This window comes from Falco naumanni, chromosome 7, assembly GCF_017639655.2.
Source record: "Falco naumanni isolate bFalNau1 chromosome 7, bFalNau1.pat, whole genome shotgun sequence".
Taxonomy (NCBI): Eukaryota; Metazoa; Chordata; class Aves; order Falconiformes; family Falconidae; genus Falco; species Falco naumanni.
Window position 1 is genome coordinate 14524186 of NC_054060.1, and position 15591 is coordinate 14539776.

The window sequence follows — 15591 nt, forward strand, 5'->3', positions numbered from 1 at the left end:
CAAGAAAGTAGTCAGCAGTGCTGAAGTTGCTGGATTAATTAGAAGATTAAAATAACACACTCATATATTTGAGGGTTTTGCATGAAGAAATATTGATGTTGGAGGAAATCAAAGTGCATTTTAAACCACAAGTTATGTATGCAACCAACACTAGTCTGCAAGTACGTAAGATTCCATTTAATCTGTTACTTTATGGGTTTTCTTCTCATGAAAATAATCCTGAGGATGGTGGTAGGGAATCAAAACTATCTATGAAGGAAAGTTATGTACCTTACCTATTTTCCTATATACAAGATATTCTCTAAATACCCTCTTAAGTAGGAAAGTCACTGAAGCACTTCAGATTTTCACTAAAAATAATTAGAGAAAGTTTGAATTATATTCCTGTAGTTAAAAACTATGTTCTAACAAGATACGTTGATACTTTGGTTTTAGATACTTAACAGAAGTTCCAGTGATGCTCCTACTTTCCTACACTTCAGTAAAATACAGGGAATTTAAAAGCTAAAGGATCAAAGCTCAGGGAGCACTTCAGGAATGACAAGGTTTAGCAGAGGAGTGACACGTGATGTTCTCGACCAAATAAAACTACGTTGGATAATCTTCACGTTCCTACGGCCTGACATCAGTAGGACACGGTATAATCCTAACGCTGTCAGGCTGCTTCTTCCAACCAACTTGGCGCTTTTCCTTTGCCACCACACTTTCCCAATGCCTCCCCTGAGGGATACTTGCATTTAGGGTTTTCTTTTCTGCTAGGCTGAAGGAGAAGGTAATTTGTGACAGTTGTAATCCCCACCCTGCACCCTCAGTTTAGCCATACGCTTCTCATATAATGCCAGCTGCAAGTTTCACAGAGTAAGCGAGTACTTGTGCCAGGAGACGCACAGAAGCATGTATAGTGTGAACCACTCCAGGTCTTACGTACATTCCCCAACCCTGTTCGTCCATTCTGGTCCTGGAGAGGCTTCAGGCGCCAGTTGCTGCAACCCCGGACACACAGGTCACAGCTGCCTGTCCTGCTAAGGAACGAGACACAGGCAAAACCACTGCAAACAGGTACCGTGGCTGTCAAGATTAAGAGCGTGGTGTTAAGTATTTGTCAGGAAACAAAGTTTCCTAACCTTTACTTAAAATTCTCAAATGAATTCTGTCATGCTTTCACAACACCTGTGGCTCCTCTAGAAATCCTTCTCAGTTTGAGGAGCCAGCCTCCGTTAGAGCTGCGCCGGTGCTGTCACTTGGCTACCAACGTAGCCCTGAAAAGGTGAATTATCTTATAGAATATGTCTTGAATAACGGCCCATCACCTCACAGCAACAGCAGGGGTGGCAGTCAGGCACCCAAGAAAGAGCTAATTCAAAACAAACATTGTAAAGAGCTTTAAGATATTTTGCCTCATTTACTCATTAACTCCACCACATACATTTATCTACTATTCTAGTATATATAAATATATATATAAAATATATATACACACACTATTATATAATACATTTGTTTTCACTCCCCCCCAGCCGGTTTCTGGTACTAGCCAAAGCCGAGCTACCTCAAAGGCAGACAACTGCTTTAATCCAGCATGGCAAGTTCTATTTCTGCACATAAAGAGCTACTTAAATTCACCCAAATAACCTTTTAGATTAAGACAGACAGCAGAAGTCTGTAAACAAGAATAAATTTATTTTAGATTCTTTAAAGATTTAATGATATACAAAATGTATACAGTATTATATCCTTATAACATTTTACCTTTCCCCATCAAACATAAAACACCATTTAAACAGCTACTGTGTTCGTGCCTTAGGTCTGTATCTATAAGATACACTACTGAATAAAAAATTTATAGAGCTATATACTGCCCTTTTAATTAAAAATTACAAATTAGTACCTATGTAACAAAAAAAATCGCAGCATGAAACTTCAGTTGGACAACAGTTTTCTCTTGCTGAATGCTCAACAATATTTGGGACAGTTAAATTACATTTTATTGGCATGAAGGTGCATTGCAATCTCCCGTACTTTACACAATGCTAATCCAACCCTAGCCTCTTCTTAAATAAGTACCACAAATAACATAAAATTAAAGATGTTTTCTACATAATTTTAAATACATTTACAAGTTATGTGTACATTCGGTTTCGATATACTGGTTTCACAAGATCTTTGGAAGGCGTAACTTCTGAAGCAGTCACTACGTACGAGGAAAAGCACTTCCAACTTGTGTTCTTACAAGGCAACTTATTTGGACCAGCACATACTATTTCTTCTATTAAATACGATTATACCAGTCTATCATGGCTTTGTTACTATTCGACAGTGACTTGGTGAAACTGAAATGTGTAAAACAAGAAATTTCATTATGCACCATTAGGGCTCTATTCCACACACACACACACAACCCCCCCCCTAAAAACAAACAAACAAAAAACCAACCAAACAAACAAAAAAAACCCACCCCCTAAAACAAACCAATCCCAACCCAGCTTTACAGCCACGAAGCTGAATCCTGATTCAGGAGACTCTCTCCACTGGAACAGACCAAGTTTCTACCTTCGACCCCAGCCTACTGGCATCATATATACACCTCATTTGGCTTTGTCCTCTTCAAAAGGCCAGATTGAAAGACATCTGGTGAGAAAACATTAGTGGAACACTTCCCAAAACCCACTCCAATAATACTCTGGCGTTACAGAGGTAGGTGCTTTCTCCTGTCTTGTGCCGATCGACAGTAAGACAGCGGCCAAACAAACGCGTTACCTTAAAACATCGATTGCCAAACTGCTTTCGATGGAAGGCAGACCGCACACTGCAGGTCACTACAGAGAGAAAATCCTCCACTAAACCAAAACAAAATAAAAAATAAACCTTCTGCTAAAAAGCCCCTTTAAAAACATATCTTAAATTCTGTCATTATTTCACCTTTAGAGCGAGCAGCCGCCAAGCTGTTCTCTGTAGATGGTTATCACAAGTTGTTAGGTCCTTAGATTATGGACCAGCCAAAATTCCACGTATAAGACAGCAGTCCTTAGTTTGACATATCTTTCTTTTAATTATAGTGAAGGAAAGGTAAGTGACAACTTTGTGATGTTCCATGAAGTTTGGATGAAGCCACTGATTTGGTCACATCATTAGAGCATCAGACGAATAGAATTAGCTGAATCGGATTCTTTGGTGCAGCTTCCAGGCTGAATTGTCAGTTCAGGGGAATCGTCCTGAGGAAATAGGATCTTGTCAGGTGTGTAATCATTCCTCTTCAGATCTGTGCAAACAAAATGAAGTCATAATTAATGATGACTGTTTCTTCAGCTAACAGAATCAATGGGGCATAGAAGTCTTTCAAAGAATGGGGTATGCGCGTATGTTCTTATAAGGAAGAATTCCTCAATATGTACTATGTCAAAAAAGGATGTGTTTATCATACATGCAATCAGAAGCCTAAAGCTCTTCTTTGAAAAGTGATGGAAAACCCTGAATATTTCATCTATAGCTATTATAGCAAGTATTGAGTCAACTTTCCATGGAAATCAGATCCTTCCATGATCTGTTTTGATGGTACCAGGATTTACAACACAAATTTAAAATAAATGACCTTTCTTCATATGAGAAACAACCTGGAAAAGAAGTGTGAAACAGGCAGGAATCACGCAAGTTCCTTATGTTGTTCTGCTGGAGTCTAAAAGCCTGATACAGAGAAACAATGTCAAGGTTTGAGATGAGTGTAGTGTAGTCCATGCAGCAAAAATATCTGGAATTGAAAGTTTTTAGCAGAATGAATTTTTGCAGACCTAGACATGTTTTTATTAAAAAAAACACCAAACAACAGAAAACAAATAATACAAAAGAGAAAAAAGAAAAACAGACAGACACACATGCGAAAAACCCACCAACAAAAACTGCCAAAACACAAGCAACGTTCTGTTCAAAAAGCCTGAAGATCAGCAATCATCTTGACCTCCTTTTCCTACTTTTTCTAGGAACCTTTATCGTTTTTTTTTTACCGTCTCGATCAATCTAATCTACCTTCCTCAAATCCTGTGCAATACGGATATAGAACACACAGATGTTCTTAATTACTTCATCTTGGATTTTATCTTAAAATGGCACGTCATTTTAAAAGTTAAATCACAAAAGTGCTGTTTATTACTTATTCCACTTACCCAGCACAGCATAACTATTGCATTATGTGTCATGCAACATCCGTGACATGAGTGTCTCTGAAGAAGAAATACAACAGATCTTACCAGGAAGTTTCAGTTTCCTGCAGCAGGAATTACAGTGATGCTTCGCTCTGAAGTTTTTTATTGCATCCTCACCCAGGTTGGCCGGCCCAAACACCATATCGTATGACCTTAGAAATAAAGTGTACACAAACATGGGTCGCATGTGTGCTCTGGTAAAAATTTTATAATACTTTTCTTTAAATCCTTCTTTTAACCTTACCTTTTTTCTCCAGCTTTTATCACAGAGGGATCTGTCAAATTTTCACCAACACCTTCAGACAGCACAAGAAGAAAGGTTAAATCTGATACATTACATAAATGCATTAATTTGAAAAGTCTTCGCATCCTTAGCTATGACTTCTAACTTCCCCAAGAATAAAAGCAGAAAAAAAACCCCAAAAAAACCCAAATGATATGTGTTACTCTACCCTCACAAAAATCGCTCATAAATAAGCACTTTGTACTTCTCAGATTTCTTCCACCTATTTTTACATCTGCCTGTGATTTCTAACTGGAGTTTTCACCTGTAAGAAAGAAGCTTCCTATATAGCTCTCAGCCAGAGTACCTGACATACAATTCAGGATAAATAAAGCTTACCATATTGGCACTACAGAAATGTGCAAAATACAGAACTTAGAATGGTGCATATTGTTAGAAAAAGATGTCTATATTTATATTCCCTGTGCTGCTTAAGATTTAATGCCATTAGAGCAACAGAGCTGGGGAAGGGGCTGGGGCACGAGTCCCATGGGGAGCGGCTGGGGGGGCTGGGGGGGTTCAGCCTGGAGAGGAGGGGGCTCAGGGGGGACCTCATTGCTCCCCACAGCTGCTGCAAGGGGCTGCAGCGAGGGGGGTCGGTCTCTTCCCCCAGGTCACAAGTGACAGGACAAGAGGAACCAGCCTCAAGTTGCGCCAGGGGAGGCTTAGATTGGAGATTAGGAAAAATGTCTTCCCTGGAAGGGTGGTCAGGCGCTGGCACAGGCTGCCCAGGGGTGAGGTGGAGTCACCGTCCCTGCAGGTATTTAGAAGACATGTAGAAGTGGCATATAGGGACACGGTTTAGTGGTGGCCTTGACAGTGCCATGTTAATGGTTGGACCTGATGATCTTAACGGTCCTTTTGAACCTAAATGATTCTAAGATTAAATAAGACAACCACAGATTCAGATTAATTAGACCTAGATGCACCGACTAATGCTTGTTATTTATTAGAGACATATGAATCCTTAATAAAATGCTATCACAAGAGAAAAACCCCCATACAACTGCCTTGGCCCCAATCCCAATTTCAAAATAAGGACATTACCTTGCAGATCTAGTACCAACAACTCTCCTCTTGTATACTCATATGTCCAATGGCTGAAAGCTAGCATAACTTCCTCTAGCATGTTGGTTGGAATTATTTCATCACCGTTATTATTGTTATATTTTCTAAACTCTCCAGTCATGCACTCTTCAACTGCAAACCACTGGCCAGCAGAGTGGCAATATAACAGGAAAACTTCCAGGAACCTAGTAAAAACCATACTTAATGAATATATTTCCAAATAAATGGCAAATATACCATTACTACCAGATTGTTGATTTACTAATAATTTAAATCATTTGAAACTGCTATACAAAGTAATTTATATTATCGCGCTAGGCTAGAATCAGTGCAAAAAGTAACAACCAAAACCACTGCCACGGAGAACTCTGATTCACACATTCATAGTTATGTTCTGAGACCTACATGCACAGATCAGTACCTAAATATATTTGATCCACCTGTTAACAGCCCCGTAGGCATTCTTCTCTGTCAAAAACATGCAGCATAATGGAAGTTTAAATACACTCACCTTGGAGAGTATGGAATGGATTTGGGCTTCATTTGATTGAAAGCAAAGGTGAGCTTCTGTGCTGCTCTCTGCTGCTGGATTTCCTATGATTCAAAGCCCGTATTTTGTTAGCTACACGGTATGATCCAACATCAAGGAGACAAAACAGCAGCATAAACAGTAAGCATCTATTCCCCCCCAAGGCAGCGTAATTAATTCCTTGGTTTTTAAATTACATCTACATCTTCAGAGTCTGAGCTCTTTGATTAAGTAAACCATACTGGAGCAGAGTTTTTAACCCTTTTGCTCATACAGAACCCAGGCTAACCTTCTTTTTTTTTTTTTTTTCCCCTCTTTTTCTAGTAAGTATACACTATTTTTCAGGAAGGGTGGAGAGGAACTTCTGTTTAATGTACCATGCTTGTCTATGTTTAATAACTGAAAAGGATAAAACTTACTCTCAAGCACAAGTGTAACACAGTGTCCTCCTTATAAATGCTTGACCAAGTATTCACAACTTCAGGAAGAAAACTCTTGATGATATAAAGATGTCCCGATTTCAGGATATCATATTCTGACCACGTGCATACTACTTTAAGAGCTCGACGTAAACCTCCTCCCATCTCCTCTTTACTTAAAAATTCAATTTTAGCACAGAGTCCAAGTTGCGACCAGGAAGACATGCTGTTGTTCAAGATGCTGGGAGAACTTTCTTCAAGGCGATACACGGTGACTGGCTCACCTACGTTACAATGCAAAAAGTAAATACTGCATTTAATTTTCCAAGTTTAAAATTAAAAAGCGCTGAAAACCTACAGTTTCTTAGATTTCAATGTGCTGCAATATTAAGTTGTCACTAACATCCTGAATTAACAAAAGAACTTAAACTACCCAGTGGGAAGACCCCTCTCCAACTTCTTTCATAGAGCAGCAAAGTAGTACAGTGGCTTTGTCCTCCTAATTAGAACTATTAATGACACTGCTCAACCAGCATTAAGAACACTGAATAAATGTTTTTTTACACTTTATATCAGTCAAGACAATTTAAAGGAATCCTTCCAGAACAGCTTGTTATAAAAACTGTTAGTACAATACCAGCACCACTGTATCACCATTTCTGAGGACAACTACAATTAAATCTACATTTCATAATCAAGTGAGCTGCCCCTAGAACAGGTGTCATACCCATTTATGTTTCTGAGTGTTGCAAGACAAGCACTAGAATTCATTTAGTTCACTAAGACTTTAGTTTGAAATTTAGTGTGAAATTTGGCTCAGTCATTCTTTATTAGAAGGAACCTGTACGGGGTTTACTTTTGTTTTCTTCCCCAAAAGACCAGAGTGAACCAGCAACAAGAAGTACAGTTCTTACCTCTTGGAGGCACAGGAGTGAATGGAATGCTCTGTGATAATCTCATCAAGTTATTTCTTTCTACAGCTAGAGGGAAATTACAGCATTTGTTAAAGTTTAAGGATCTAATAAGCATCATTAAAAATATGAACATTACCTCATGAGGGACTGACCTGAGTAATAGTAATTGATATCCATGATAGGCTTGAAAGGAGAAGCAATGCCTGAAAAAAAATTAAAAAGAGAGCGTCTTCTTGCTACCTGTATTGTGTATTGAAATTGCCACATGCAAAGAACACTTGCCAAGTAACTAGAGTTTGAAAAAGATTTGCTGTGCAGAAAGTACATCATATAGCTTCCTGCTTAGCTCTTCAGTACCTCGAGGGAGGGGGAGAAAAAAAATAATTAAGAACTGTAGTGTTCAATAGTAGGCTATTTACTGACAGGGAAAAAAATATCACACTATTATATGTCCATTCAGTTCCAAATTATCAGTAGTTAAATACATTCTCATACAAAATCCAAACAGTTGCTTATATAAAAAGCTCTCAGCTTGTTTACAGCAGAAACAAACTTACCATTCAATGCATCTTCTTCAGATGGCCTGTGAAATGCCACAAAACCAACAGTCATTGCCTCTTAAAAATGTACTTTGTATTCACTGATTTGACACGTCACCCTAGGTCACCTTGTTAACCTCACAGTCCTGCTTTTATCCTCTTTTTCAAGGGCAGCACAGGCTTCTTAATTACAAAACAGTAATGGAGGGTTGTTAAGTAATCTCATGTTTTTTAGAGCTACGCTTCAAATACCACCAAGTCACGCACAACATTATGCAAAGTCTGCATCACAAGAGCCCATTCCCACAGAGGTGCTTTAATTAAAACTTGTTCACAACAGCTTACCTTTCTGTTATCAGATTAATAAAGTAATGGCTTTAACGGTTAACTTGGGGAATAACTGTTAACAAGAGCCATGTCTGCAGAATCTCAGAGAAGGTTTACAGTTTGAAAGGTTGGGTAAAGACCTTTACCAGGAAGCTAGTTCCTTAATAAGTGTCAACACCGGCATTTTCATTTCAGGGCATGTTTTGCCTTCTGACATGTGACCCCATTAATCTAAATAGAACCTGTCAAAGCATTCCAGTGAACACATTCAGTTATTTATTAGAAAAAACCCTTAAACCTTGGTTTTTTTTCATTAAGTGCAACTGAATACCACTATAGCCAAAGACAACGACCCGAAAAAAAACCAAATCAAAATACAGAGCAATAAAAAAAAGCTTACTTACATTTGACTGCTGTTTGAAGGTCTACCTTGTAACCAATCCTTTAAAACAAAGGAGAGGAAAAAACAAATAAGGTTTTGGTTTTGTAAGGAAAACATAGTACATTCATTGGAGGTGGGGTGGTAACAAGTTTTAAGATCTTGCAGTACAGCCAGTTTATCAGAAATACTTCACCAGGCTGTACTGAACCGCAGTTGAATGGAAAGACTCAAATACAACCGAGGAATGGTAATTACAATTTAAAGAATAGATAGGGCTATATATTCACCATTGGTTTATGGATTATATAAATAATTAATTTCTTAAACAAAAGTTGTGGGCTTTTCCCCATAAACAGGAAGCAGCGTAAGTTTTCATGGTGAGGTTATGCACAAGGTGTAGTAGAGAACGTGCACAACTCCTTCCCCTCAGCCAAAACGGGTCCCCTTCTGTCGTGTCCTTGAACAAATGATTCCACAAATCAGTATTGTTCTTTACACAATCTGCTGCTCCTCCTTCATTTGCTCAGTTTCTAGTTCTGGTTAACAACAAAAAAGGCAGATACACACCGTTAGTAAGGCTGCTTTAGAGTCTACTTGCTGAGTGTCTTCACTCGATGCTCTTCTGCTCTTGCTGTATACTACAAATGAAAGAGATTCGTCACAGGACAAAGGACGGCACACGCTGTTGGTACTCACCTATTTCCTAAGAGTCAGCAACTAGGCTCCTTGGTGTGGCTCTCATAAAAAATGCCTGATCCACCACTATCTGATCTTTACACACTTCCAGCACAGCCCTGACTAGATCACTTTGCTTGGCATGACTCTAGCTACCTGTGGCAAATACAACAGAATTAAGCTGGCGTGACTAGAACCACGGCAACGAGTCACCGGAGCAGAATCAAGTAGCACCAGCCAGGAAAATATTCCAAGATGCTTTAACCTTTTGTGTTTCCTTTGTATCTTCTTAGAATATGCATGATCATGAGAATTTAGAAATAAAATGAGGTTACCTGAAAAGACGACACACTTACATTGTTCTGAATGGGCTGCCAGAGGGTCAGTAAACCCACCGCAAGAACTGGATTGTCTTAGACCACAGTCAGTTTGAACACCCTACACAAAACAAACAAACAAACACAACCCACCACATATCATTAGTCTTCATTATCATTGTTCTAAACTGCTACTCTTTTGGCACACCATCTGCCCAGTTTTCTTTTCAAGGACTATCTAGGATTCTTTTTAAAACTTCTGGATGTACCTGTAATACCTTGCTGCGCAACAACGTGCAAATCGAGTGCCTAATTCATTTAAAATGCTCTTCATAGTAACCATCAGCTCTAACATGTTCAGGTGCACATTAAGACTACTGACCCATACTGAAAAAGTTCTTTAAAAGAAAACGTTACAACAGGATACAACTACAGAAGCGTACATTGCACTGCATCTCTACCAGCACCAAGTTCAGCTATCCTGTCACGAGCTCTTGTTAACTATCAATCCCCATTTAAGAACGTGGCTCTAGAGGAAACTAAAGTTCAGGTCGAACTCACTGAAAATAGGAACAAAATCTAGAGAAGTCTTACCACACAGAAACCTACAGTTTGAATGGAATTTCCTCACGGATGTATTCCTTAATAATAATTACATACTTTCTGATTATCTACTGAGCCGGTCAGCTTTTGACAACAAAATATTTCTTTTGTGAAAAAGGAGAAAGGCAGTTTCATCACAAACTAGAACTGCATGAAAACTGGCATAGGGCTGGAACATGCCTCACAACCAGCCTATTAATTCCAATGGTTACCTGAATAAAATTAACAGACTAAAAGAATAAAAACCTAGAACTTGGAACGCTATGCCATTTTTGGTTCCAAGACTTATAACAGTCAGGCAATTGCAACCACCCTTTTTCACCCTTCCCTCTTAAGGAATACACTCCCACACACCTAAACACATACACACGCACCTGTGTGTACATGTGTCCAAAATATGCGTGTGTGTCTACAGAGGTGTGTATATGAACACGAGAAAGACTATTTCTTTATATCCCTAAACATAAATACTTCATTGGAATGCAACACAGAGAATGCACCTGCTGAAAGTGTCTTCTGAAGACCCATTTTTAGGTCTATATGCATTTCAGTGTTCAGCATACATCTTCAGCATCTTACAATCAATGACTGTAGTACCTACGTGAAAGATAAGAATCAAACCAGCCCCACCAGTTAACCTGGGACAACTCTATTACTACGCGTCTAAGAACAGCAGTACTGTCTGGAAACGCTACCAGAGTTTGCAACCCAATAGTAACAAACACTGGAACTATGTACACCTACGTCAAGGAGACATCCAGCTGTATTTGTACAAAGGTTCAACTGCACAACTTTTTTTTTTTTTTCACCCCCCTCCCTTTTTTTTAAATCATGGCCAGGGTTTACTTACAGATAATGATTTAAGAAAACAGATATCCCTGTCTTCGCTGTAAAGAATACATTCGGTACTTGGTGAAAGTAAAGTCTCTAATAAATGGAAACCTTCTTTACTTACTTGAAGCCTACTTGTCTCTATGCCCTCCAATATAGCCTTTTTGAAGTCTTCCTGTCGCTCCTGTTAAAAAAAAACCAAAGCAAACTGTAAACATGACTACGAAAAAAACCCCACGCCAAAAATACAGGCAAACAAAAAGCTCTTCGGTCACACATTGTACTTAATCAGAAGGTCCTGAAGGAGCACCTCAGCAGAACACATTGAAAATGGTCATAACGCAATTCTCAAGCCAGATTCTCCCCTGAATGAGGGGTAACTGCAAATGGTAACTGGTATTTACTAACTTACCTTCACAGCTACAGTGAGAAAACTAGCTTTTTTAAATATACTATAGCATTTGGAGGACAGGTTTGTTACGATTAACCACTTTCCATTTAGTTATTTTTATTACTCTTTAAGAAAATGGAAATTACACTTCATTTTAGTTTGTGACAAGTTTATTGCAAAGGCTTTTTTCTTCTTGGAAGCATAATGAACACTTTTTGTCATTTTTTAAAATCATATACACTATAATCTTGCTGTATAAAATATCATGTAAATCACTGAAATCTTCCTAAATGCTGATCTTGAAATTTGTTAAGTGTCAAACATTTCATTAAACACTAATTATAGGATACATAACTTTATCTTAATTCACAGTTGTAGTCATCTCACCTTTCATGACCTCAGACCTTGTTTAATATTTCATTAGTATATTATGAAGCAACAGTACTTGATGTGCAGTTAAGGTTGCACCAGTTTTCATGAGATATTTTTTTTAAACAACAGAAACCAGATACACATTCCTTCCAGGCTGCATTTTGCAAGTTCTTTGACTATATTTGCTCTTAGACTTTTTCAAAACATATTGTGATGTTACAGATTTAAAAAAAAAAAAAAATTATCCCCATTAACATGCTTGAGAGAAAGTCTTCCATGCTTACCTCAATATCAGCACTCCTTTCTTTAATTTTGCTTGCTGCCTCTTTAAACCGCTGTAAGTCCATGCTGTCTCTGTGACCTTTGACACAGTGAATTCAAAAAGAGTATTCAAAATCAAAGGCAACCTCCAGTGCTCTGACCATGCCAACAGTTCGCATCACCACAGCAAAGGGTTACAAACCATCTAAGTTCTGGGTGCCTGTTCGCACTAGAGACGACTTTGCAAACACGCTAAATATCAGTGTCATAAAGTGTTAACGTGAAACTACGGGTTTTCCCACATCAGTGTGTGGATCACTACAATCCAAAAAGTAAAACTAACATTTTAAAATTTTACTCGAGTGCATGCTCCTCATGTGAAAGGCACTGGGCAGTCTGAATTACAGTATTGTCAGGGACGTATGACAAAGGAAGGACAAGTAGACAGTTGTCCTGAGGTAGCTTTTACAATATACCCTTCATCCTCCCTGTTGCAAGAAGCACTTTTCAGAATTTTACTAATCATGTGGCTTTATAATGAATGAAAATCTAGTTGACTTCACAAGGGAAAGCTGTGCTGTATCACGAGTTTTATCAAACATGGACAGTAAGAATGAAGAGTATGTTCTAAATGCTAGAAATGTCAGAGGACTGGACACTTAAAACTTGGCTCCAGTAAAATAAGTATCGTTAGTATTCAGAGCTATTAGTGGTGAAATACATTTAGAGATTAGATAAGAGGTATACAATCACTGTCCGCTATTTCTGTTTAGTCTTGCTTTCTGAATTTAAAAAAAATAAATTTTTAAACCATGAGGAAATTATAAATAGCTACTGACTGTACAAATGATTTGTATCGATACAGATTGATATGCAAATGTGTAGATACTCTTCCTATGCATACACAAATCTAAAAATGCTAGTGCATGTAGGTAACTTCTTAGGACTCGAAGTTTCACAGCAGTAGAATAAACTCTTGCCTAAAGATTTAAATTTTTTACATCCTCAACAAACCTTTTGGAAACACTGAGACATCCCTGAACACCTGGGGCAAGACAACACCTCTGCACGCAACCTGACAATTCCGGACTGTGCTCTTCTGCCATACACGAAGCACACTCAAAGCATGATGTACTTTACAGAAATCAGTTAGTAAACCCACACCTGTGTTTTGCAATGAATCTGCCACTGTTTTACCATTTCAAATATTTATGTAACTCTAACCAGAAATGTGCACCTTTTTACTGTTCAGCAAAACTTGAGGGAAGGCATAATGCTATATTTAATAAAAGGACTTTGGAAGCTTCCAAAATGACTGCCAAAAGATATGTTAGCCTAGGCAACAGTGGAAGATCCCAGTTACAACAGTGTTTAGAAACATAGTATAGGAGGATCCCTCAGCTTGACACAGATACCATAGAGATATTTGTCCAGGATTCCATCAGCCTAAGAAGTCTTCTGTAATTACGTCAAGAAATAGACAATATTTTTGGCTTATGCAATGAGAAGGTAGGAGCTTTATAATGAGTCACAAAAAGTTTGTCTACAACGCCCATACCAAGTTGTGGAGCTGCTAATTGCACAAAACTGTTATACTCAACAACTGGCTAATGTTTTTCAAAAAAATATTGTCTATGTGACAGAATTATAAAGAAATGATAATTTAAGTTAAAAAAAATATTCAAGCAACATAGGGAAATTAGAGATGTTAAAAGCAAAAAAAGCAGAGCAAAATGGTAGAATAAAGTCACCTGCAACCGGAATACACCCAAAATACTATACAATTCTTGGTAAGTCAAACCTTGTGGCTTAGATTTGGTCCACAGTTTATGAAGTAGTCCCATAAGGATGTTAGAACATAAATCTTGGGTTTGTAGTTCCATTGCATGGACATGCTGACTTTTGGAAAGTTCATCTTTAACATTCAATTTTCCGTGTGAGCTGCCACAGTTGACTGTTGACGTCAAGTCGCCAGTTGACAAAGAGAACTTCGTCGGGGGGTTGTTCTTCGATAAGTTGACAGAGGACTGGTGATCACATTTGTCAACTCTGCAGCTGTAGTTATCATTAGTGTCACTCTCATCATGAATAAAACCACAATTAATGTATCCTCCATTTTCAACAGAAGGTTGGGTGAAAGCAAGGCAAGCAGAGCCAGAAGCAAGAGGATAAGAGCAGCTAATAACGACTTCAGGACATTCAGAATCTACTTGGTTATACTTACCCACAAACGCACCAAATTCTACATTATTATCTCCTTCTGTAGCCTTAGAGAAAACAGTCTCTTCATGCTTTGCTGAAGAATCCAGCTGACTTTTGCAACTGGGCCGAGATGGAGTGCTAACAAAAAATTTGGTTGTTGGGGATGTTACATGTGGCATGCTGTTGGATGAATTGCCTAATTTCTTACTTTTACTAATGGATTTTGAGATCTCTGCAGCCTGTATTCGTTGACGAAGTTCTGGAGGAGAAACAGCATTTGAAAATAAGGCACTGCCCGAGGAACCTGCCTCTTGAAAGTTTATTTCTTCTCTTCGGGGAACTGGAGCTAACTCCTGACCAATTGTCTTATGTGGGACTTCTTTTTCATCACGTATAGAAATGTTACAGAGTAAAGCATTATTACTCTCAAGGCCTCCTTGTGGAAAAGAACCAAAGACGTTTCCAATGCTGTGCTTTTTCCACACAGAAGATCTCAGCGAGCCATCCTCAATGAGGTTTTGTGCCAAATGTTTTGAAATGCTCAATTCCCGTGTGATTTCGTTGTGAACCTTGCTAGCTTCTGAAGCTTTCTGTGCAGTCAGTGTTTTCAGGGTATCCACAGTTAGAGCCGAGAGATCCTGCAGGTGGCCAATCTGTGAATCTAAAGACTGTAACGACCGTTTTATGTAGTTGACACGATCGCCAACCTCCTTTATCTGAATGCACATTTGTTCCACCCTAAGAAAAAAATCAAATTATGAAGTAGCTAAGAAAAGTATTTTTCTTGATATGCAAAAGAAACATCTTTGCAACCCTTTCTGCCCATTTAATAAGGAAAAAATCTCTGAAATTTCAAGATAGTATACACTATTATATTGGACTGTTCTGTAATACAACATTTGTACATGATTTTGAATCACGGAATTGACATACACATCAATACAGGGCCTACAGCACTTTTTCAAATTTATCAGTTTATTATAACACCATGAGAAACTAAATAACATGATTACCTCAGCTTACTGAGTGCTGCTACAGATATGGACACATCAGTCACATTATTAGCCTCTGCGTAGCAATGGAAAGACATCACCTCAAGTTTGCATAACTACTTTCTGGAGCTGCATTTTACACGCACCCCACCCCCCACCCTCCCTTAAAGCACATTTAAAAAAAAAACAACTGCAAAAGTTCTAAGCTTCCCTATTCAGAAATTTTAGAATAGAATAGAATCTTTTAGGCTGGAAAAGACCTTTGAAATCATCAAATCCAACCGTTAACC

General features: G+C 38.4%; 1 protein-coding gene across 6 annotated transcripts in view; it reads right to left on the minus strand.

Annotated features, from left to right (window-relative positions):
- Positions 1-1659: 1659 nt before the first annotated feature.
- Positions 1660-15591, minus strand: part of TRPM7 (transient receptor potential cation channel subfamily M member 7) — a 59176-nt gene continuing 45244 nt past the window's right edge. For 2 of the 6 annotated variants that reach the window (XM_040599893.1, XM_040599894.1), the window contains exons 26-40: positions 13909-15047; positions 12131-12207; positions 11208-11267; positions 9689-9770; positions 9225-9295; positions 8680-8717; positions 7967-7992; positions 7562-7612; positions 7410-7475; positions 6496-6779; positions 6059-6141; positions 5527-5732; positions 4441-4492; positions 4242-4348; positions 1660-3259 (exon numbers count right to left, since the gene is read on the minus strand). In XM_040599893.1, coding sequence (XP_040455827.1) covers positions 3129-3259; positions 4242-4348; positions 4441-4492; positions 5527-5732; positions 6059-6141; positions 6496-6779; positions 7410-7475; positions 7562-7612; positions 7967-7992; positions 8680-8717; positions 9225-9295; positions 9689-9770; positions 11208-11267; positions 12131-12207; positions 13909-15047 — 2473 coding nt within the window. In that variant the 3' untranslated portion in view covers positions 1660-3128. Of the gene's footprint in view, positions 3260-4241; positions 4349-4440; positions 4493-5526; positions 5733-6058; positions 6142-6495; positions 6780-7409; positions 7476-7561; positions 7613-7966; positions 7993-8679; positions 8718-9224; positions 9296-9688; positions 10850-11207; positions 11268-12130; positions 12208-13908; positions 15048-15591 lie in introns of those variants that run through there. The other 4 variants (XM_040599895.1, XR_005828791.1, XR_005828792.1 and 1 more) reach the window with 4 other exon arrangements.